Source organism: Coturnix japonica, unplaced genomic scaffold (assembly GCF_054131305.1).
Source record: "Coturnix japonica strain WE unplaced genomic scaffold, WE-NBRP24 Scf058, whole genome shotgun sequence".
Classification (NCBI taxonomy): domain Eukaryota; kingdom Metazoa; phylum Chordata; class Aves; order Galliformes; family Phasianidae; genus Coturnix; species Coturnix japonica.
Genome location: NW_028188961.1, coordinates 100,333 through 127,157, shown reverse-complemented (window position 1 = coordinate 127,157; position 26,825 = coordinate 100,333). Strand labels below are relative to the sequence as shown.

Genomic DNA, 26,825 nt, shown 5'->3' with positions numbered 1-26,825 from the left:
TGGGATCTTAATGGGATCTTAATGAGATTTAATGGGATTTGATGGGATCTTAATGGGATCTTAATGGGATTTAATGGGATTTAATGGGATCTTAATGGGATTTAATGGGATTTAATGGGATCTTAATGGGATTTAATGGGATTTAACGGGATTTAATGGGATCTGAATGGGATTTGATGGGATTTAATGGGATTTAATGGGATTTAATGGGATGTAATGGGATCTTAATGGGATTTAATGGGATTTAATGGGATCTTAATGGGATCTTAATGGGATCTTAATGGGATTTAATGGGATTTAATGGGATTTAATGGGATTTAATGGGATTTAATGGGACCTTAATGGGATTTAATGGGATTTAATGGGATTTAATGGGATTTAATGGGATTTAATGGGATTTAATGGGGTTTAATGGGACCTTAATGGGATGTAATGGGATTTAATGGGATTTAATGGGATTTAATGGGATTTAATGGGGTTTAATGGGACCTTAATGGGATTTAATGGGATCTTAATGGGACCTTAATGGGATTTAATGGGATTTAATGGGATTTAATGGGATCTTAATGGGATCTTAATGGGATCTTAATGGGAATCAGTGGGATCTTAATGGGATTTAATGGGATTTGATGAGAACTTAATGGGATTTAATGGGACCTTAATGGGATTTAATGGGATTTAATGGGATCTTAATGGGATTTAATGGGATCTTAATGGGATTTAATGGGATTTAATGGGATTTAATGGGACCTTAATGGGATTTAATGGGATCTTAATGGGATTTAATGGGATTTAATGAGATCTTAATGGGATCTTAATGGGATTTAATGGGGTTTAATGGGATCTTAATGGGATTTAATGGGATCTTAATGGAATTTAATGGGATCTTAATGGGATCTTAATGGGATTTAATGGGATTTGATGGGATCATAATGGGATTTAATGGAACCTTAATGGGATTTAATGGGATTTAATGGGATTTAATGGGATTTAATGGGGTTTAATGGGACCTTAATGGGATCATAATGGGATTTAATGGGATCTTAAGGGAATTTAATGGGATCTTAATGGGGCCTTAATGGGATTTAATGGGGTTTAATGGGATCTTAATGGGATTTAATGGGATCGTAATGGGATTTAATGGGATTTAATGGGGTTTAATGGGATTTAATGGGATCTTAATGGGATTTAATGGGATTTAATGGGGTTTAATGGGATTTAATGGGATTTAATGGGAATCAATGGGGCTTAATGGGAATCAGTGGGGCCTTAATGGGATCTTAATGGGATTTAATGGGATTTAATGGGATGTAATGGGATCTTAATGGGGCCTTAATAGGAATCAATGGGGCCTTAATGGGACCTTAATGGGATTTAATGGGATCTTAATGGGATTTAATGGGATTTAATGGGATCTATGGGGCCGTGACCCACCTCTGTCTGGTTCCGTTCTGCTGGTGGAGATTCGGGGCTGATGAGGGAGTTGGGGGGAACTGGGGACAAAATGGACCCAAAATCAGCCCAAATCAGCCCAAAATGGACCCAAAGGGACCCTAAATGGACCCAAATGGACCCTAAATGGATCCCTGACCCCAAAATGACCCTAAAATGGACCCAAAATCACCCCAAATCAGCCCAAAATGGACCCAAAGGGACCCAAAATGGACCCATATGGCCCTATTGACCCCATTGACCCCATACACCCCCATTGACCCCATAGCCCTCATTGACCCCATAGCCCCCATATCCTCCCCACTGACCCTATATCCACCCCATTGACCCCATTATCCCCATAGACCCCACTGACCCCATAGACCCCATTGTCCCCATAGCCCCCATTGACCCCATTGACCCCATAGCCCTCATTGACCCCATAGACCCCATAGACCCCATAGACTCCATAGACCCCATTGACCCCATTGACCCCATAGACTCCATAGTACCCCATAGACCCCATAGACCCCATTAACCCCATAGACCCCATAGCCCCCATAGACCCCCACAGACCCCATAGACCCCATAGACCTCATTGACCCCATAGACCCCATAGACCCCATAGACCGCATTTACCCCATAGCCCCCATAACACCCATAGACCCCATAGACCCCCATAGACCCCATTGACCCCATAGACCCCATAGCCCCCATAGCCCCCATAGACCCCACTGACCCCATATACACCCCATTGACCCTATAGACACCATATACACCCCATAGCCCCCATTGACCCCATAGCCCCCATTGACCCCATTGCCCCCATTGACCCCATAGACCCCATAGCCCCCATTGACCCCATTGCCCCCATTGACCCCATAGACCCCACTGACCCTATATCCACCCCATTGACCCTATAGACTCCATAGACCCCATTGACCCCATTGCCCCCATAGACCCCATTTACCCCATAGACCCCATTGACCCCATATCCCCCATTGACCCCATATCCCCCATTGACCCCATAGACCCCATTTACCCCATAGACCCCATTGACCCCATAGACCCCATTGACCCCATTGACCCCATAGATCCCATTGACCCCATAGACCCCATAGACCCCATTGACCCTATAGACACCATATCTACCCCATTGACCCTATAGACTCCATAGACCCCATTGACCCTATAGACCCCATAGACCCCACTGACCCCATATCCACCCCATTGACCCCATAGCCCCCATTGTCCCCATAGACCCCATTGACCCCATAGACCCCATAGCCCCGATAGCCCCCATATCCCCCATTGACCCCATAGATCCCATTGACCCTATAGACACCATATCCACCCCATTGACCCCATAGACCCCACTGACCCCATATCCACCCCATTGACCCTATAGACTCCATAGACCCCATTGACCCTATAAACCCCATTGACCCCATAGACCCCATTGCCCCCATAGACCCCATAGCCCCCATAGACCCCATAGACCCCATAGACCCCATAGACCCCATATCCTCACCCTATATCTCCATGTCCCCGTGTGACCCATGAGAGCTTTGGGTTCAGGTTCTGGTTCGGGATCGGGATCGTCTCCGGTGCCGCCCCATAGAGCTGGGGGGGGACGTGGGAGGGGTCTGCGGACAATAGGGGCACAGCTATGGGGTGGGGACCCCATAGGGGACCCATAAGGGAACCCCATAATGGACCCCATAAGGGACCCCATAAGGGACACCATAATGGACCCCATAAGGGACCCCATAAGAGACCCCATAAGGGACCCCATAAGGGACCCCATAAGGGAACCCATAAGGGAACCCACAAGGGACCCCATAAGGGACCCCATAGGGGACCCCATAAGGGACATCCCATAAGGGACCCCATAAGAGACCCCATAAGGGACCCCATAAGAGACCCCATAAGGGACCCCATAAGAGACCCCATAAGGGACCACATAAGAGACCCCATAAAGGACCCCATAGGGGACCCCATAAGGGATCCCATAAGGGACCCCATAAGGGACCCCATAAGGGACCCCATAAGGAACACCATAAGTGACACCATAAGGGACCCCATAAGGGAACCCATAAGGGATCCCATAGGGGTTATGGGGTCAGATGAGGGGGGTTATATGGGACCCCATAAGGGACCCCATAAGGGACAACATAGGGACCCCATAAGAGACCCCATAAGGGACATCCCATAAGAGACCCCATAGGGGACCCCATAGGGGAATCCATAAGGGACCCCATAAGGGACCCCATAAGGGACATCCCATAAGGGGCCCCATAAGAGACCCCATAGGGGACCCCATAAGGGGACCCCATAAGGGACACTATAAGGGACCCCATAAGGGACCCCATAAGGGACCCCATAAGGGACATCCCATAAGGGACCCCATAAGGGACCCCGTAAGGGATGTTATGGGGTGGCTATGGGGCCGCACTGACATCGCACAGGGGGGATGATCTGGAAGCTGCTTTGGGGCTGATCCAACGTCGGCCTGTAGGGTCAGCAACAAAGAAACCCCATTGAAATCAATGGACCCCATAGACCCCATAGACCCCATAGACCCCATTGAAATCAATGGACCCCATAGACCCCAATAGACTCCAATAGACCCCAATAAACCCCAATAGACCCCAATGGACCCCAATAGACCCCAATAAACCCCAATAGACCCCATTGAACTCAATGGACCCCATAGACCCCAATAGACCCCAACAGACCCCAATAAACCCCAATAGACCCCCATAGACCCCATAGATCCCATTGACCCCATAGACCCCATAGATCCCATTGACCCCATAGACCCCATAGACCCCATAGACCCCATTGACCCCATAGACCCCACTGACCCCATAGATCCCATAGACCCCATTGATCCCCCACTTACTTGTCTCTGTTGGAGTCCAATGGAGCGCCGGGACCTGGGGGGGACAGAAGTGACCCCAAATAGACCCCATAGACCCCATAGACCCCATAGAGCCCATAAGTGCCCCATAGAGACCCCATAGAGACCCCATAGAGCCCAATAGACCCCATAGAGACCCCAATAGACCCCATAGAGCCCCATAGACCCCATAGAGCCCATAGAGACCCCATAGAGCCCCATAGAGACCCCATACACCCCATTGATCCCCATAGAGACCCCATAGAGACCCATAGAGACCCCATAGACCCCATAGAGCCCCATAGAGACCCCATAGACCCCATAGAGCCCCATAGAGACCCCATAGACCCCATAGAGACCCCATAGACCCCATAGACCCCATAGAGCCCCATAGACCCCATAGAGACCCTATAGACCCCATAGAAACCCCATAGAGCCCCATAGAGCCCCATAGAGCCCATAGAGCCCCGTAGAGACCCCACAGACCCCATAGAGACCCCATAGAGCCCATAGAGACCCCATAGACCCCATAGACCCCATAGACCCCATAGAGCCCCTTAGAGACCCCATAGACCCCATAGACCCCATAGAGCCCCTTAGAGACACCATAGACCCCATAGAGCCCCATAGAGCCCCATAGAGACCCCATAGACCCCGTAGAGACCCCATAGAACCCCATAGACCCCATAGGCCCCATAGAGACCCATTGAGACCCCATAGACCCCATAGAGCCCCATAGAGCCCCATAGACCCCATAGAGACCCCATAGAGACCCCATAGAGCCCATAGACACCAAAGAGACCCCATAGAGCCCCATAGAGACCCCATACACCCCATTGATCCCCATAGAGACCCCATAGAGACCCCATAGAGACCCATAGAGACCCCATAGACCCCATAGAGCCCCATAGAGACCCCATAGACCCCATAGACCCTATAGACTCCATAGAGACCCCATAGACCCCATTGATCCCCATAGAGACCCCATAGAGACCCATAGAGACCCCATAGACCCCATAGAGCCCCATAGAGATCCCATAGACCCCATAGACACCCCATAGCCCCCATAGAGTCCCATAGACACCCCATAGACCCCATAGACCCCACTGACCCCATAGAGCCCCATAGAGACCCCATAGAGACTCAGAGACCCCATAGAGACCCCATAGAGCCCCATAGAGACCCCATAGAGCTCCATAGAGCCCCATAGAGACTCAGAGACCCCATAGAGCCCCATAGAGCCTATAGAGCCCCATAGAGCCCCATAGACCCTATAGACCCCATAGAGCCCCATAGAGACCCCATAGACCCCATAGAGCCCCATAGAGACCCCATAGAGACCCCATAAGTGCCCCATAGACCCCATAGAGCCCCATAGAGACCCCATAGAGACCCCATAAGTGTCCCATAGACCCCACTGACCCCATAGAGACTCAGAGACCCCATAGAGCCCCATAGAGCCTATAGAGCCCCATAGAGCCCCATAGACCCTATAGACCCCATAGAGCCCCATAGAGACCCCATAGACCCCATAGAGCCCCATAGAGACCCCATAGAGACCCCATAAGTGCCCCATAGACCCCATAGAGCCCCATAGAGACCCCATAGAGACCCCATAAGTGTCCCATAGACCCCACTGACCCCATAGAGACCCCATAGACCCCATAGAGCCCATAGAGACCCCATAGAGACCCATAGAGACCCCATAGAGCCCCATAGAGACCCCATAACCCCACTGACCCCATAGAGCCCCATAGAGCCCCATAGACCCTATAGACCCCATTGATCCCCATAGAGACCCCATAGAGCCCCATAGAGACCCCATAGAGCCCCATAGAGACCCCATAGACCCCATAGAGACCCCATAGAGCCCCACAGACCCCATAGACCCTATAGACCCCACTGACCCCGCTGTCGGTGACACCGTACACATAGGGCGGCCGTGAGCAGCATTGCAGCCAATAGGACAACGGGGCCCCACAGCGCGTCCATGGGGCTGAGGGACAAACGGGGCGGCCCCATAAGTGGGGTGGGACCCCATATGGGGCCCAGTGTCCCTATATGGGCCCCACTGACCCCATATGGGTCCCAATGTCCCTATATGGGTCTCTATGTCCCTATATGGAGCCCAATGACCCTATATGGGCCCCATTGACCCCATATGGGGCCCAATGTCCCTATATGGGCCCCACTGACCCCATATGGGGCCCAGTGTCCCTATATGGGCCCCATTGACCCCATATGGGTCCTAATGACCCTATATGGGTCCCAATGACCCTATATGCGCCCCATTGACCCCATATGGGGCCCAATGTCCCTATATGTGTCCTGATGACCCCATATGGGTCCCAATGTCCCTATATGGGCCCCATTGACCCCATATGGGGCCCAATATCCCTATATGGGCCCCATTGACCCCATATGGGGCCCAATATCCCTATATGGGCCCCATTGACCCCATATGGGGCCCAATATCCCTATATGGGCCCCATTGACCCCATATGGGGCCCAATGTCCTATATGGGGCCCACTGACCCCATATGGGGCTCAATGTCCCTATATGGGCCCCATTGACCCTATATGGAGCCCAATGTCCCTATATGGGTCCCATTGACCCCATATGGGTCCCAATGTCCCTATATGGGGCCCAATGTCCCTATATGGGCCCCATTGACCCCATATGGGTCCCAATATCCCTATATGGGCCCCATTGACCCCATATGGGGCCCAATATCCCTATATGGGCCCCATTGACCCCATATGGGGCCCAATGTCCCTATATGGGCCTCAAAGACCCCATATGGGCCCCAACGTCCCTATATGGGCCTCAAAGACCCCATATGGGGCCCAATGACCCTATATGGGGCCCAATGTCCCTATATGGGTCCCAGTGTCCCCATATAAGCCTCAATGACCCCAAATCCAACTCCAATGCTCCTATATGGGTCCCAATGTCCCTATATGGGCCCCATTGACCCCATATGGGTCCCAGTGTCCCTATACGAGTCCTATTGACCCTATATGGGTCCCATTGACCCCATATGGGTCCCAGTGTCCCTATACGAGTCCTATCAACCCTATATGGGTCCCATTGACCCCATATGGGTCCCAATGTCCCTATATGGGCCCCACTGACCCCATATGGGTCCTAATGACCCTATATGGGGCCCAATGTCCCTATATGGGCCCCATTGACCCTATATGGGCCCCAATGACCCTATGTGGGCCCCATTGATCCCATATGGGGCCCAATGTCCCTATATGGACCCCATTGACCCCATATGGGTCCCAATGTCCCTATATGGGCCCCCTTGACCCCATATGGGGCCCAGTGTCCCTATATGGGCCCCATTGACCCCATATGGGGCCCAATGTCCCTATATGGACCCCATTGACCCCATATGGGTCCCAATGTCCCTATATGGGCCCCCTTGACCCCATATGGGGCCCAGTGTCCCTATATGGGCCCCATTGACCCCATATGGGGCCCAATGTCCCTATATGAGTCCCAGTGTCCCTATATGGGTCCCAATGACCCCAAATCAGACCCCAATGACCCCAAATGGGTCCCAATGACCCCAAATCCAACTCCATTGTCCCTATATGGGTCCCAATGTCCCCATATGGGTCCCATTGACCCTATACGGATCCCATTGACTCCATATGGGTCCAACTGACCCCATATGGATCCCATTGACCCCATATCAGACCCCAATGACCCCATATGGGTCCCAATGACCCTAAATGGATCCCAATGACCCCATATGGGTCCCATAGACCCCACTGACCCCATAGACCCCCCATAGACCCCATATCCCCCCCATTGACCCCATATGAGACCCCATAGACCCCATATCCCGTACCTGTCCCTGCTGCCAGCCAGATGCTCCTCATCCCCTCCCCCCCACATAGGCAGGAATGTCCCTATATGGGTCCCAATGACCCCATATGGGCCCCAGTGTTCCTATACGGATCCCATTGACCCCATATCCGACCCCATAGACCCCATATCCCCCTTGACCCCCTATCCTGTACCTGTGTGTGCAGCAGGTCTCTCCCCGTCCCCTCCCCCCCCTATAGGTCCCATTGACCCCATATGGATCCCAATGACCCTAAATGGATCCCACTGACCCCATGTGGATACCATAGACCCCATATCCCCCCCCATAGACCCCATATGGGTCCCATTGACCCCATATGGGTCCCATTGACCCCAAATCAGACCCCATTGACCCCATATGGGTCCCAATGACCCAAAATGGGTCCCAATGTCCCTATATGGGTCCCAATGACCCCATATGGATCCCATAGATCCCATATGGATCGCATAGACCCCATATCAGACCCCATAGACCCCATAACCCCCCACAGACCCCATAGCCCCCCCATAGACCCCATATCCCCCCCCATAGACCCCATATGGGTCCCATTGACTCCATATGGGTCCCAGTGACCCCAAATCCGACTCCATTGACCCCATATGGATCCCATAGACCCCATAGACCCCCCATAGACCCCATATCCCCCCCATAGACCCCATATAGACCCCATAACCCCCCCCTTACCCCGTACCTGTGTATAGGCAGCAGGTCTCTCCCCATCCCCTCCCCCCCTATGGGTCCCATTGACCCTATATGGATCCCATAGACCCCATATGGGTCCCATTGACCCCATATCATTCCCAATGAGCCCAAATCAGACCCCAATGACCCTAAATGGGTCCCATTGACCCCATATTGGTCCCAATGTCCCTATACGAGTCCCAGTGTCCCTATATGGGTCCCATTGACCCCATATGAGTTGCAATATCCCCCTATGGGCTCCAGTGACCCCAAATGTCCCTATATGGGTCCCAATGACCCCAAATGGGCCTCAATCAGACCCCAATGACCCCAAATGGGTCCCAATGTCCCTGTATGGGTCTCAGTGTCCCTATATGGGTCCCAGTGACCCCATATAGGCCTCAATGGATCCCAGTGACCCCATATGGGCCTCAAGGACCCTAAATCCGACTCCATTGACCCCATATGGGTCCCATTGACCCCATATCCCCCCCACAGACCCCAATGACCCCCCAATGTCCCCCTATGGGTCCCAGTGACCCTAAATGGATCCCAGTGACCCCATGTGGGTCCCAATGTCCCTATATGGGTCCCAATGACCCCATATAGGTCCCAATGTACCCATATGGATCCCAGTGTCCCCATATGGGTCTGAATGGCCCCAAATCTGACTCCATTGACCCCATATGGGTCCCAAAGTTCCTATATGGGTCTCAATGTCCCTATATGGGCCCCAATGACCCCATATGGGTCTCAATGTCCCTGTATGGGTCCCATTGACCCCGTATGGGTCCCACTGACCTCATATCAGATCCCAGTGACCCCATATGGGTCCCAATGACCCTAAATGGATCCCAATGACCCCATATGGGTCCCATTGACCCCATATCAGACCCCAATGAGCCCATATGGGTCCCAATGACCCCATATGGGTCCCAAACTTCCTATATGGGTCCCAATGTTCCTATACGGATCCCATTGTCCCCCAATGGGTCCCAGTGACCCGAAATGTCCCTATATGGGCCTCAGTGTCCCCATATGGGTCCCAATGACCCCAGATGGGTCCCAATGTCCCTATACAGATCCCATTGACCCCATATGGGTCCCATAGACCCCATAACCCCCCCATAGACCCCATATCCCCCCCCATAGACCCCATAATGATCCCATAGACCCTATATCAGACCCCAATGACCCCATAGACCCCCCATAGACCCCATATCCCCCCCCATAGACCCCATATGGGTCCCATTGACCCCATATCAGACCCCATAGACCCCGTAACCCCCCATAGACCCCATATGGGTCCCATTGACCCCATATCAGACCCCATAGACCCCGTAACCCCCCATAGACCCCATAATGATCCCATAGACCCTATATCAGACCCCAATGACCCCATATCCCCCCCATAGACCCCATAGACCCCATACCCCGTACCTGTGTATAGGCAGCAGGTCTCTCCCCATCCCCTCCCCCCCTATGGGTCCCATTGACCCTATATGGATCCCATAGACCCCATATGGGTCCCATTGACCCCATATCAGACCCCATAGACCCCGTAACCCCCCATAGACCCCATATGGGTCCCATTGACCCCATATCAGACCCCATAGACCCCGTAACCCCCCAAAGACCCCATAATGATCCCATAGACCCTATATCAGACCCCATAGACCCCATAGCCCCCCCATAGACCCCATATCCCCCCCCATAGACCCCATATGGATCCCATTGACTCCATATGGGTCCCAGTGACCCCAAATCCAACTCCAATGACCCCATATGGATCCCATAGACCCCATAGACCCCCCATAGACCCCATATCCCCCCCCATAGACCCCATATGGGTCCCATTGACCCCATATCAGACCCCATAGACCCCATAACCCCCCATAGACCCCATAGCCCCCCCATAGACCCCATATCCCCCCCCATAGACCCCATATGGGTCCCATTGACCCCATATCAGACCCCATAGACCCCATATCCCCCCCATAGACCCCATAATGATCCCATAGACCCTATATCAGACCCCATAGACCCCATAGACCCCATATAGACCCCATAGACCCCATACCCCGTACCTGTGTGTGCAGTCAGTGGCTCCCCGTCCCCTCCTGCCCTATGGGTCCCAATGTTTCTATACGAGTCTCAGTGTCCCCATATGGGACCCAATGTCACTATACGGATCCCATTGACCCCATAAGGGTCCCAATGACCCCATATGGGTCTCTATATCCCCATATGGGTCCCATTGACCCCATATGGGCTTCAATGACCTCAAATCCAACTCCAATGTCCCTATATGGGTCCCAATGACCCCAAATGGGTCCCAATGACCCCAAATCCAACTCCAATGTCCCCATATGGGTCCCAGTGTCCCCAAATGGGCCTCAATGACCCCAAATCCGACTCCAATGTCCCTATATGGGTCCCATTGACCCTATATGGGTCCCATTGACCCCATATGGGTCCCAATGATGCCAAATCCAATTCCAATGTCCCTATATGGGTCCCAATGTCCCCATAAGGGTCCCATTGACCCCATATGGGTCCCAATGACCCCAAATCCAACTCCAATGTCCCTATATGGGTCCCAATGTCCCCATATGGGTCCCAATGACCCCAAATCCAACTCCAATGTCCCCATATGGGTCCCAGTGACCCCAAATGTCCCTAAATGGGCCCCAGTGTCCCCAAATGGGCCTCAATGACCCCAAATCCGACTCCAATGTCCCTATATGGGTCCCAATGACCCCATATGGGTCTCAATGTCCCTATATGGGTCCCAGTGACCCCAATGTCTCTATATGGGTCCCAATGTCCCTATATGGCCCCATTGACCCCCAATGTCCCTATATGGGTCCCATAGACCCCATAACCCCCCATAGACCCCATGTCCCCCCCCATAGACCCCATATGGGTCCCACTGACCCCATAAGGATCCCATAGACCCCATATCCCCCCCATAGACCCCATATAGACCCCATAGACCCCATAGCCCGTACCTGTGTGTGCAGTCAGTGTGTCCCCGTCCCCTCCCCCCCCCATATGCAGGAAGCTGCGGGCTGCGCCGTGGGGCAGGAAATGACATGTGGGGCCCATCCTGTCACCGGGGTGATGGGTTACCATGGCAACAACTAGCTCTGTTACCATGGCAACAACTAGCCGGGTTACCATGGTAACAAGGAGCTGGGTTACCATGGCAACAGCCCTGTCAATCACCATCGTTACCATGACAAACACAGCCCTGTCAATCACCATCACTGTTACCATGGCAACAGCCCTGGGTTACCATGGCAACAACCAGCTGGGTTACCATGGCAACCACAGCCCTGTGTTACCATGGCAACCACCATCCCTGGCCCCATAGAACCATACTGGGCTCCATCACTGCGTTACCATGGCAACAAGGAGCTGGGTTACCATGGCAACAACTATCCGGGTTACCATGGCAACAACCAGCCGGGTTACCATGGCAACAAGGAGCTGGGTTACCATGGCAACAGCCCTGTCAATCACCATCGTTACCATGACAAACACAGCCCTGTCAATCACCATCATTGTTACCATGGCAACAACCAGCTGGGTTACCATGGCAACCACAACCCTGTGTTACCATGGCAACCACCATCCCTGGCCCCATAGCAACATACTGGGCTCCATCACTGCGTTACCATGGCAACAAGGAGCTGGGTAACCATGGCAACAAACAGCTGGGTTACCATGGCAACAACTATCCGGGTTACCATGGCAACAAGAAGCTGTGTTACCATGGCAACCACCATCCCTGGCCCCATAGAAACATACTGGGCTCCATCACTGTGTTACCATGGCAACAACAACCCTGTTACCATGGCAACAAGGAGCTGTGTTACCATGGCAACCACCATCCCTGGCCCCATAGCAGCTCCATCCCTGTGTTACCATGGCAACAAGGAACTGGGTTACCATGGCAACAACTACCTGAGTTACCATGGCAACGGCCCTGTCAATCACCACCATTGTTACCATGGCAACCACAGCCCTGTCAATCACCATCATTGTTACCATGGCAACAGCCCTGGCACCGTCATCACTGTTACCATGGCAACCACAGCCCTGTCAATCACCATCATTGTTACCATGGCAACCACAGCCCTGTCAATCGCCATCATTGTTACCATGGCAACAGCCCTGTCAATCACCACCATTGTTACCATGGCAACAGCCCTGTCAATCACAGTCATTGTTACCATGGCAACCACAGCCCTGTCAATCACAGCCATTGTTACCATGGCAACAGCCCTGTCAATCACCGCCATTGTTACCATGGCAACAGCCCTGTCAATCACCATCATTGTTACCATGGCAACCACAGCCCTGTCAATCACCATCATTGTTACCATGGCAACCACAGCCCTGTCAATCACCACCATTGTTACCATGGCAACCACAGCCCTGTCAATTACCACCATTGTTACCATGGCAACCACAGCCCTGTCAATCACCATCATTGTTACCATGGCAACCACAGCCCTGTCAATTACCACCATTGTTACCATGGCAACAGCCCTGTCAATCACCATCATTGTTACCATGGCAACCACAGCCCTGTCAATCACCATCATTGTTACCATGGCAACCACAGCCCTGTCAATCAATCAACATCATTGTTACCATGGCATGGAGTTATATGGGGTTCTATAGGGTTCTATGGGGTTATATGGGGTTCTATGGGATTATATGGGGGTATATGGGGTTATATGGGGTTATATGGGGGGATATGGGGGGATATAGGGTTATATGGGATTATATGGGGTTATATGGGGTTATATGGGATTATATGGGGTTATATGGGGTTATATGGGATTATATGGGGTTATATGGGGTTATATGGGGTTCTATGAGGTTATATGGGGTTCTATGGGGTTCTATGGGGATATATGGGGTTCTATGGGGTTATATGGGGGGATATGGGGGGATATGGGGTTCTATGGGATTATATGGGGTTATATGGGGTTCTATGGGGTTATATGGGATTATATGGGGTTATATGGGGTTATATGGGGTTATATGGGGGGATATGGGGTTATATGGGGTTCTATGGGGTTCTATGGGATTATATGGGGTTCTATGGGGTTCTATGGGGTTATATGGGGTTATATGGGGTTCTATGGGATTATATGGGTTTCTATGGGGTTCTATGGGGTTCTATGGGGTTCTATGGGGTTATATGGGGTTCTATGGGGTTCTATGGGATTATATGGGGGTATATGGGGTTATATGGGGTTATATGGGGTTATATGGGGTGATATGGGGTTATATGGGGTTCTATGGGGTTCTATGGGATTATATGGGGTTATATGGGGTTATATGGGGTTATATGGGGTTATATGGGATTATATGGGGTTCTATGGGGTTCTATGGGGTTCTATGGGGTTATATGGGGTTATATGGGGTTATATGGGGTTCTATGAGGTTCTATGGGGTTCTATGGGGTTCTATGGGGATATATGGGGTTCTATGGGGTTCTATGGGATTATATGGGGTTCTATGGGGTTCTATGGGGTTATATGGGGTTATATGGGGTTATATGGGGTATACGGGGTTATATGGGGTTCTATGGGATTATATGGGGTTATATGGGGGGATATGGGGTTCTATGGGGTTCTATGGGGTTCTATGGGGGGATATGGGGATATATGGGATTATATGGGGTTATATGGGGTTCTATGGGGTTATATGGGGTTATATGGGGATATATGGGGTTATATGGGGTTATATGGGATTATATGGGGTTCTATGGGGTTATATGGGATATATGGGGTTATATGGGGGGATATAGGATCATATAGGGTTATATGGGGTTATATGGGGGGATATGGGGTTCTATGGGGATATATGGGGTTATATGGGGTTATATGGGGTTATATGGGATTACCCCCCATAGAGATCCCATTGCCGTGATGGGCTTCAATGGACTTTAATGGGGGGGGGGGAACACGCGTGTCGACAACGTCATACGTGTAACAACATCATACATGTCCCAATATCATACATGTCACTATGTCATACGTGTAACAATGTCATATATGTATCAATGTCACGCGTGTCCCAATGTCATACATATAACAATGTCATACGTGTAACTGTCATACGTGTACCCATGTCATACATGTCCCATGTCATACATATAACAATGTCATACGTGTCCCAATGTCATACGTGTAACAATGTCATACATATAACAACGTCATACATGTAACAATGTCATACGTGTATCAATGTCATGCGTCCCAATGTCATATGTGTATCAATGTCATACGTGTAACAATGTCATACATGTAACAACGTCATACATGTCCCCAATATCACACGCGTGTACCCAATGTCACATACGTGTCCCGATGTCATACATGACCCCAATATCACAATATCACACATGTCCCACGCATGTCCTTGTCACACATGTGTCCATTGTGTCATACGTGTCCTTGTCATGTCACACACGTCCGTTGCATCACACGCGTGTCGTTGTCATGTCATACACATGTCCATTGTGCCACACGCGTGTCCTTGCCATGTCACACACATGTCCATTGTATCACACACATGTCCATTGTATGGCACGCGTGTTGTTGCCGTGTCACACGTGTGTCCTTGCCGTGTCACATGTGTGTCCATTGTCACACGCGTGTCCTTGTCATGTCACACGCGTGTCCTTCACATGTTAGTCAAATGTCCATAGTGTCATATGTGCGTCCTCATCACGTCACATGTGTGTCCTTATCATGTCACACGCGTGTCCTTGCCGTGTCACACACATGTCCATTGTATCACACACATGTCCATTGTATGGCACGCGTGTTGTTGCCGTGTCACACGCGTGTCCTTGTCATGTCACACGCGTGTCCTTCTCATGTTAGTCAAATGTCCATAGTGTCATATGTGTGTCATCATCACGTCACAAGTGTGTCCTTGCCATGTCACACGCGTGTCCATTGTGTCATACGTGTCCTTGTCATGTCACACACGTGTCCTTCTCATGTTAGACGCATGTCCATTGGTATCACACGTGTCCTTGTCATGTCACACACATGTCCATTGTATTACACACGTCGATTGTATCACACGCGTGTCCTTGTCATGTCACACGTGTGTCGTTGCCGTGTCACAAGTGTGTCCTTGTCATGTCACACACATGTCCATTGTATTACACACACGTCCATTGTACAACACGCATGTCATTGCCGTGTCACACATGTCCATTGTATGACACACGTGTTGTTGCCGTGTCCCACACGTGTCCTTGTCATGTCACACACATGTCCATTGTATTACACACATGTCCATTGTACAACACGCATGTCGTTGCCGTATTACACATGTCCATTGTATGACACGCGTGTTGTTGCCGTGTCCCACGCGTGTCGTTGCCGTGTTACACGCGTGTTGTTGCCGTGTCACATGCGTGTTGTTGCCGTGTTACACGCGTATGCTCCCCCCGTGTTCCATGTTGGTGTTTCCCGTGTCTCCCATTGGTGGCTCCACGTCCCCGTCGTCAGACACAGGATCCTCTGGGGGCACAAAGGGGGGAAATCAATGGGGCTGCCCCATAGCGGAGCCCTATAGGGATCCCTGCCCCATAGCGGAGCCCTATAGGGATCCCTGCCCCATAGCGGAGCCCTATAGGGATCCCTGCCCCATAGCGGAGCCCTATAGGGATCCCTGCCCCATAGCGGAGCCCTATAGGGATCCCTGCCCCATAGCGGAGCCCTATAGGGATCCCTGCCCCATAGCGGAGCCCTATAGGGATCCCTGCCCCATAGCGGAGCCCTATAGGGATCCCTGCCCCATAGCGGAGCCCTATAGGGATCCCTGCCCCATAGCGGAGCCCTATAGGGATCCCTGCCCCATAGCGGAGCCCTATAGGGATCCCTGCCCCATAGCGGAGCCCTATAGGGATCCCTGCCCCATAGCCGAGCCCTATAGGGATCCCTGCCCAATAGAGACCCCACCCCATAGGCCTGCCCCATCCTATAGGGATCCTGCCCCATAGCGCTGCCCCATAGCAATCTCATCCCATAGGGATTCCTGCCCCATAGCACAGCCCCATAGCAGTACCCTATAGGGATCCCTGCCCCATAGAAGAGCCCTATAGGGATCTCTGCCCCATAGCAGAGCACTACAGGGCTGGCCCATAGCAGTACCCTATAGGGCTGCCCCATAGCTGTGCCCCATAGGACCATCCCAAAGCAGTACCCCATAGCTGAGCCCCATGAGGGCTGCCCCATAGCAGAGCCCTATAGGGATCCCTGCCCCATAGCAGTACCCCATAGGGATCCCTGCCCCATAGCGCTGCCCCATAGTGACCCCACCCCATAGGGATCCCTGCCCCATAGCAACCCCACACTATAGGGATCCCTGCCCCATAGCAACCCCACCCCATAGCGCTGCCCCATAGCGACCCCATCCCATAGCGCTGCCCCATAGCGACCCTACCCCATAGCGCTGCCCCATAGCAACCCCACCCCATAGCGACCCCTCCCTATAGGGCTGCCCCATAACTCACCCATTCTCAGCCTGTCCCTATGGAGGCTGATGGCAGCCATAGCAATACCCAATAGGACCATCCCATATCAGCACCCTATAGGGCTGCCCCATAACAACACCCTATAGGGCTGCCCCATACCCCATAACAACACCCTATAGGGCTGCCCCATACCCCATAACAACACCCTATAGGGCTGCCCCATAACAATACCCTATAGGGCTGTCCTATAACAATACCCCATAGGGCTGCCCCACAACAACACCCTATAGGGCTGCCCCATAACAACACCCCATAGGGCAGCCCCATACCCCATAACAACACCCCATAGGGCTGTCCCATACCCCATATCAGCACCCCATAGGGCTGCCCCATAGCAATACCCCATACCCCATAGCAATACCCCATACCAACACCCCATAGCGCTGCCCCATACCCCATAACAACACCCTATAGGGCTGCCCCATAGCAATTACCCATTCTCAGCCTGTCCCTATTGAGGCTGATGGCAGCCATAGCAATACCCCATAGCAATACCCCATAACAGTACCCTATAGGACCACCCCATAACAATACCCCATAGGGCTGCCCCATAGCAGCACCCCATAGCTGTGCCCCATACCCGATAGCAATACCCCATAACAATACCCCATAGCAATACCCCATACCCCATATCAACACCCGATAGCAATACCCCATAGCAATACCCCATAGCAACACCCCATAGCAATACCCCATAGCAATACCCCATAGCAATACCCCATAGCAATACCCCATACCCCATAGCAATACCCCATAGCAATACCCCATAGCAATACCCCATAGCAATACCCCATAGCAATATCCTATAGGGCTGCCCCATAGGACCATCCCATAGCAATACCCCATATCAGCACCCTATAGGGCTGCCCCATAGTTGTGCCCCATAGCTGTGCCCCATACCCTATAACAACACCCTATAGGACCATCCCATAACAACACCCCATAGGGCTGCCCCATAACAATACCCTATAGGGCTACCCCACAACAACACCCTATAGGGCTGCCCCATAACAACACCCCATAGGGCTGCCCCATACCCCATAACAACACCCCATAGGGCTGCCCCATACCCCATAACAACACCCTATAGGGCTGCCCCATAGCACTCACCCATTCTCAGCCTGTTCCTATTGAGGCTGATGGCCGTCCCCAAGAAACAGCCATAGCATTACCCCATAACAACACCCTATAGGACCACCCCATAACTCCACCCCATAGGGCTGCCCCATAGCAGAGCCCTATAGGGCTGCCCCATAGCAGAGCACCATAGCAACCCCACCCTATAGGGATCCCTGCCACATAGCAGAGCCCCATAGCACTGCCCCATCCTATAGTGACCCCACCCCATAGCGCTGCCCATAGCAGTACCCGATAAGGCTGCCCCATAGCGACCCCACCCCACAGGGCTGCCCCATAGCGCTGCTCCATAGCGATCCCACCCCATAGTGCTGCCCCATAGCGACCCCACCCTATAGGGACCCACACCCCATAGCAACCCCATCCTATAGTGACCCCACCCCATAGTGCTGCCCCATAGCGACCCCACCCCATAGCGCTGCCCCATAGCGACCCCACCCCATAGCGCTGCCCCATAGCAACCCCACCCCATAGCGACCCCACCCTATAGCGCTGCCCCATAGTGACCCTACCCCATAGTGCTGCCCCAAGGCGACCCCACCCCATAGCACTGCCCCATAGCGACCCCACCCCATAGCGCTGCCCCATAGCGACCCCACCCCATAGCGACCCCTCCCTATAGGGCTGCCCCATAGGGACCCCACCCCATAGGGAACCAAACCACATAGTGACCCCACCCTATAAGGACACCCACCCCATAGCGCTGCCCCATAGCGACCCCACCCTATAGGGATCCCCACCCCATAGGGCTGCCCCATAACTCACCCATTCTCAGCCTGTCCCTATGGAGGCTGATGGCCGTCCCCAAGAAACAGGCCCCACCCAGAGCAGCCACAAATGGGGTGAGGAGCAGAGAACGTTGTAGGGCCAGAACCTCGGCCCCATAGGAGAACACGGAGCGGGAGCGGAGGGTGTCACTGAGCTGTGGGGTGTATGGGATATATGGGGTTATATGGGGTTATATGGGGTTATATGGGGTTATATGGGGGGATATGGGGTTATATGGGGTTATATGGGGTTATATGGGGTTATATGGGGTATATGGGGTTATATGGGGTGAGGAGCAGAGAACGTTGTAGGGCCAGAACCTCGGCCCCATAGGAGAACACGGAGCGGGAGCGGAGGGTGTCACTGAGCTGTGGGGTGTATGGGATATATGGGGTTATATGGGGTTATATGGGGTTATATGGGGTTATATGGGGTTATATGGGGTATATGGGGGGATATGGGGTTATATGGGGTTATATGGGGTTATATGGGGTTATATGGGGTTATATGGGGTTATATGGGGTTATATGGGGTTATATGGGGTTATATGGGGTTATATGGGGTTATATGGGGTGTATGGGGTTATATGGGGGTATATGGGGGTATATGGGGGGATATGGGGTTATATGGGGTTATATGGGGTTAGATGGAGGGATATGGGGTTATATGGGGTTATATGGGGTTATATGGGGTTATATGGGGTTATATGGGGTTATATGGGGTTATATGGGATATATGGGGTTATATGGGGTTATATGGGGTGAGGAGCAGAGAACGTTGTAGGGCCAGAACCTCGGCCCCATAGGAGAACACAGAGCGGGAGCGGAGGGTGTCACTGAGCTGTGGGGTGTATGGGATATATGGGGTTATATGGGGTTATATGGGGTTATATGGGGTTATATGGGGTTATATGGGGTTATATGGGGTATATGGGGTTATATGGGGTTATATGGGGTTATATGGGGTTATATGGGGTATATGGGGTTATATGGGGTTATATGGGGTATATGGGGTTATATGGGGTTCTATGGGGTTATATGGGGTATATGGGGTTATATGGGGTTATATGGGGTTATATGGGGTTATATGGGGTTATATGGGATATATGGGGTTATATGGGGTTATATGGGGTTATATGGGGTTATATGGGGGTATATGGGGTTATATGGGGTTATATGGGGTTATATGGGGTTATATGGGGTTATATGGGGTTATATGGGGTGAGGAGCAGAGAACGTTGTAGGGCCAGAACCTCGGCCCCATAGGAGAACACGGAGCGGGAGCGGAGGGTGTCACTGAGCTGTGGGGTGTATGGGATATATGGGGTATATGGGGTTATATGGGGTTATATGGGTTATATGGGGTATATGGGGTTATATGGGGTTATATGGGGTTATATGGGGTTATATGGGGTTATATGGGATTATATGGGGGGATATGGGGTTATATGGGTTATATGGGGTTATATGGGGTTATATGGGGTATATGGGGTTATATGGGGTTATATGGGGTTATATGGGGTTATATGGGGATATATGGGGTTATATGGGGTTATATGGGGTTATATGGGGTTATATGGGGTTATATGGGGTTATATGGGGTGTATGGGGTTATATGGGGTTATATGGGGTATATGGGGTTATATGGGGTTATATGGGGTTATATGGGGTTATATGGGGTTATATGGGGTTATATGGGGTTATATGGGGTTATATGGGATTAGGAGCAGAGAACGTTGTAGGGCCAGAACCTCGGCCCCATAGGAGAACACAGAGCGGGAGCGGAGGGTGTCACTGAGCTGTGGGGTGTATGGGGATATATGGGGTTATATGGGGTTATATGGGGTTATATGGGGTTATATGGGGTATATGGGGTTATATGGGGTTATATGGGGTTATATGGGGTTATATGGGGTTATATGGGGGGATATGGGGTTATATGGGGTTATATGGGGTTATATGGGGTTATATGGGGTGAGGAGCAGAGAACGTTGTAGGGCCAGAACCTCGGCCCCATAGGAGAACACAGAGCGGGAGCGGAGGGTGTCACTGAGCTGTGGGGTGTATGGGGTATATGGGGTATATGGGGTTATATGGGGTTATATGGGGTTATATGGGGTTATATGGGGTTATATGGGGTTATATGGGGTTATATGGGGTTATATGGGGTTATATGGGGTTATATGGGTTATATGGGGTTATATGGGGTTATATGGGGTTATATGGGGTATATGGGGTATATGGGGTATATGGGGTTATATGGGGTTATATTGGGTTATATGGGGTTATATGGGGTATATGGGGTTATATGGGGTTATATGGGGTTATATGGGGTTATATGGGGTTATATGGGGTTATATGGGGTTGTATGGGGTTATATGGGGTTATATGGGGTTATATGGGGTTATATGGGGTTATATGGGGTTATATGGGGTTATATGGGGGGATATGGGGTTATATGGGGTTATATGGGGTTATATGGGGTTATATGGGGTTATATGGGGTGTATGGGGTTATATGGGGTTATATGGGGTTATATGGGGTTATATGGGGGGATATGGGGTTATATGGGGTTATATGGGGGGATATGGGGGGATATGGGGTTATATGGGGTTATATGGGGTTATATGGGGTATATGGGGTTATATGGGGTTATATGGGGTTATATGGGGTTATATGGGGTTATATGGGGTTATATGGGGTTATATGGGGTATATGGGGTTATATGGGGTGTATGGGGTTATATGGGGTTATATGGGGTTATATGGGGTTATATGGGGTGTATGGGGTTATATGGGGTTATATGGGGTTATATGGGGTTATATGGGGGGATATGGGGTTATATGGGGTTATATGGGGGGATATGGGGGGATATGGGGTTATATGGGGTTATATGGGGTATATGGGGTTATATGGGGTTATATGGGGTTATATGGGGTTATATGGGGTTATATGGGGTGTATGGGGTTATATGGGGTTATATGGGGTTATATGGGGTTATATGGGGTATATGGGGTTATATGGGGTGTATGGGGTTATATGGGGTTATATGGGGTTATATGGGGTTATATGGGGTTATATGGGGGGATATGGGGGGATATGGGGGGATATGGGGGGATATGGGGTTATATAGGGTTATATGGGCTTCTATTGGGTTCTATGAGGGGATATGGGGTTCTATGGGGGGATATGGGGTCCTATGGGGTCTTATGGGGTTCTATGGGGGGATATGGGGTCAGATGGGGGGTTAGATGTGGGCATATGGTGTTCTATGGGGGGATCTGGGTTCTTTATAAGGTTATATGGGGGGATATGGGGTAAACGAGGTCAATTAGCATACTAATTAGCATAGTAATTAGCATGTTAATGAGGTACTCACCACCCCGACCAGGTAGGGGCTGCCTGCGTCCCCCAGCAGATGAGACACCACGATCTGAACGGCCTCGGCTGTGGAACGACGCCACGGGACAACCACGTACTAATTAGGGTTCGTTAATTAGGGTTAATTAGGGCAGAAACCCATAGGGTCCAATAGAGCCCATAGAGACCCCATAGAGTCCAATAGATCCCATAGAACCCCCATAGAACCCAATAGACCCCATAGAGCCCCCATAGAGACCCCATAGACCCCATAGAACCCCCATAGAGTCCAATAGACCCCATAGACCCCCATAGACACCAATAGACCCCATAGAGCCCAATAGACCCCATAGACCCCAATAGACTCCTCAGAGACCCCATAGAGCCCAATAGACCCCACAGAGACCCCATAGACCCCATAGAGCCCAATAGACCCCATAGAGCCCACATAGACCCCATAGAACCCAATAGACCCCATAGAGACCCCATAGACCCCATAGAACCCAATAGACCCCATAGAGACCCCACTGATCCCAATAGACCCAATAGACCCCATAGAGCCTCCATAGAACCCATTAGAGCTCCAATTGACCCCAATAGACCCCTCAGAGACCCCATAGACCCCAATAGAACCCATAGAATCCCCATAGAGTCCAATAGACCCCACAGAACCCAATAGACCCCATAGAGACCCCAACAGACCCCATAGACCCCATAGAGCCCAATAGACCCCATAGAGCCCAATAGACCCCACAGAGCCCCCATAGACCCCATAGAACCCAATAGAGACCCCATAGACCCCAATAGACCCCATAGAGACCCCATAGACCCCAATAGACCCCATAGAGACCCCATAGAGTCCAATAGATCCCATAGAAACCCCCATTGAGTCCAATAGACCCCATAGAACCCAATAGACCCCATAGAGACCCCATAGAGTCCAATAGACCCCATAGAGCACAATAATAGACCCCATAGAGCCCAATAGACCCCATAGAGACCCCATAGACCCCAATAGACCCCATAGACCCCAGTAGAGCCCATAGAGACCCCATAAACCCCAATAGAGCCCATAGAGTCCAATAGACCCCATAGAGCCCAATAGACCCCACAGAGACCCCATAGACCCCATAGAGTCCAATAGAGCCCATAGAACCTCCATAGAGTCCAATAGACCCCATAGAGACCCCATAGACCCCAATAGACCCCATAGACCCCAATAGAGCCCATAGACCCCAATAGAGCCCATAGAACCCCCATAGAGTCCAATAGACTCCATACAACCCAATAGACCCCATAGAGACCCCATAGACCCCATAGACCCCATAGAGCCCAATAGGCCCCATAGATCCCATAGAACCCCCATAGAGACCCATAGACCCCATAGAGCCCCCACTGACCCCATAGAGACCCCAGAGAGCCCAAATAGACCCCATAGACCGCATAGAGACCAATAGACCCCATAGAGACCCCATAGACCCCATAGAGCCAATAGAGACCCCATAGAGCCCATGGACCCCATAGAGCCCACATAGATCCCAATAGACCCCAATAAATCCCATAGAGCCCACATAGACCCAATTGACCCCATAGAGCCCAATAACAGACCCCATAGACCCCAACAGACCCCACAGAGACCCCATAGACCCCAACAGACCCCACAGAGACCCCATAGACCCCATAGAACCCAATAGACCCCATAGAGACCCCATAGAGCCCAATAATAGACCCCATAGAGTCCAATAGATCCCATAGAAACCCCATAAAGTCCAATAGACCCCATAGAGTCCAATAGACCCCATAGAACCCAATAGACCCCATAGAGACCCCATAGAGCCCAATAGACCCTATAGAACCCAATAGACCCCATAGAGACCCCATAGAGCCCAATAGATCCCATAGAGACCCCATAGAGACCCCATAGACCCCAATAGACCCCATAGACCCCATAACCCCCATAGACCTCAATAGACCCCATAGACCCCAATAGACCCAATAGACCCCATAGAGCCCAATAGACCCCATAGAGCCCCTATAGACCCCAATAGACCCCATAGAGCCCCCATAGACCCCAATAGACCCCACAGAGCCCACATAGACCCCACAGAGATCCCATAGAGCCCAATAGACCCCACAGAGCCCCCATAGACCCCAATAGAGCCCATAGAGCCCCATAGAGTCCAATAGACCCCATAGAGACCCCATAGAGTCCAATAGATCCCATAGAGACCAATAATAGACCCCATAGAGTCCAATAGATCCCATAGAACCCCCATAGAACCCAATAGACCCCATAGAGACCCCATAGAGCCCAATAGATCCCATAGAGTCCAACAGACCCCATAGAACCCAATAGACCCCATAGAGACCCCATAGAGTCCAATAGATCCCATAGAGACCAATAATAGACCCCATAGAGTCCAATAGATCCCATAGAACCCCCATAGAACCCAATAGACCCCATAGAGCCCCCATAGACCCCCATAGACCCCCATAGACCCCATAGAGACCCCATAGAGTCCAATAATAGACCCCATAGAGTACAATAGAGCCCATAGAACATCCATAGAGTCCAATAGACCCCATAGAGACCCCATAGACCCCCATAGACCCCCCATAGAGTCCAATAATAGACCCCATAGAGTCCAATAGAGCCCATAGAAACTCCATAGACCCCAATAGACCCCATAGAGACCCCATAGACCCCCACAGACCCCAATAGACCCCATAGAGACAGCATAGACCCCATAGAGACCCCATAGAACCCAATAGACCCCATAGAGTCCAGTAGACACCATAGAGCACCATAGACCCCAATAGAACCCATAGAGACCCCATAGAGTCCAATAGACCCCATAGAGCCCCTCATTGACCCCAATAGACCCCATAGAGACCCCATAGAGCCCAATAGACCCCATAGAGTCCAACAGACCCCATAGAACCCAACAGACCCCAATAGAGCCCATAGAGACCCCATAGACCCCATAGAACCCAATAGACCCCATAGGGTCCAATAGACCCCATAGAACCCAATAGACCCCATAGAGACCCCATAGAGTCCAATAGATCCCATAGAACCCAATAATAGACCCCATAGAGTCCAATAGATCCCATAGAACCCCCATAGAACCCAATAGACCCCATAGAAACCCCACTGATCCCAATAGACCCCATAGAGCCCCTATAGACCCCAACAGAACCCATAGAGACCCCATAGAGCCCACATAGACCCCATAGAACCCAATAGACCCCACAGAGACCCCATAAACCCCATAGAGACCCCATAGACCCCATAGAGACCCCATAGAGCCCACATAGACCCCATAGAACCCAATAGACCCCATAGAGTCCAATAGATCCCATAGAGACCAATAATAGACCCCATAGAGTCCAATAGATCCCATAGAGACCCCCATTGAGTCCAATAGACCGCATAGAACCCAATAGACCCCATAGAGACCCCATAGACCCCAATAGATCCCATAGAACCCCCATAGAACCCAATAGACCCCATAGAGCCCCCATAGCCCCCATAGACCCCATAACCCCATACCCCCCTACCCACCAATAGGATGTCGGCCACGATGGCCCAGTTTAGGGACAGCAGCGTCTCCCCAATGAAGATGAAAACCTATAGGGGAAAAAACAGACCCCAAATGGCCCCAAATGGCCCCATAGACCCCCCATAGACCCCATAGACCCCCCATAGACCCCATAGACCCCCCATAGACCCCAATAGACCCCAATAGACCCCATAGACCCCCCATTGACCCCATAGACCCCCCATAGACCCCCCATAGACCCCATAGACCCCAATAGACCCCATAGATCCCCCCATAGACCCCCCAATAGACCCCAGTAGACCCCATAGATCCCCCCATAGACCCCATAGACCCCCCATAGACCCCCAATCCCCCCCCATAGACCCCCAATCCCCCCCCATAGACCTCATAGACCCCCCATAGACCCCATATACCCCCCATAGAACCCCATAGACCCCATAGACCCCCATAGACCCCACAGACCCCCCATAGACCCCACTGACCCCAAATGATCCCAAATGGCCCCGAATGACCCCAAATCCCCCC

At 51.5% G+C, this 26,825-nt stretch overlaps 2 protein-coding genes across 2 annotated transcripts in view; both read right to left on the bottom strand.

Moving 5' to 3' along the window:
- LOC107307386 (uncharacterized) overlaps positions 1-12,973 on the bottom strand; it is a 39,923-nt gene extending 26,950 nt beyond the window's left edge. The window contains exons 1-6 of the mRNA XM_085533371.1: positions 11,907-12,973; positions 6,241-6,329; positions 4,337-4,370; positions 3,891-3,943; positions 2,963-3,077; positions 1,435-1,493 (exon numbers count right to left, since the gene is read on the bottom strand). Of these exons, the coding sequence (XP_085389497.1) occupies positions 1,435-1,493; positions 2,963-3,077; positions 3,891-3,943; positions 4,337-4,370; positions 6,241-6,329; positions 11,907-11,992 (436 nt within the window). The 5' untranslated portion in view covers positions 11,993-12,973. The remainder of the gene's footprint in view (positions 1-1,434; positions 1,494-2,962; positions 3,078-3,890; positions 3,944-4,336; positions 4,371-6,240; positions 6,330-11,906) is intronic.
- Positions 12,974-14,847: 1,874 nt separating this feature from the next.
- Positions 14,848-26,825, bottom strand: part of LOC107307387 (protein spinster homolog 1-like) — a 32,843-nt gene continuing 20,865 nt past the window's right edge. The window contains exons 6-9 of the mRNA XM_085533370.1: positions 26,303-26,368; positions 22,757-22,855; positions 19,376-19,532; positions 14,848-16,457 (exon numbers count right to left, since the gene is read on the bottom strand). Of these exons, the coding sequence (XP_085389496.1) occupies positions 16,366-16,457; positions 19,376-19,532; positions 22,757-22,855; positions 26,303-26,368 (414 nt within the window). The 3' untranslated portion in view covers positions 14,848-16,365. The remainder of the gene's footprint in view (positions 16,458-19,375; positions 19,533-22,756; positions 22,856-26,302; positions 26,369-26,825) is intronic.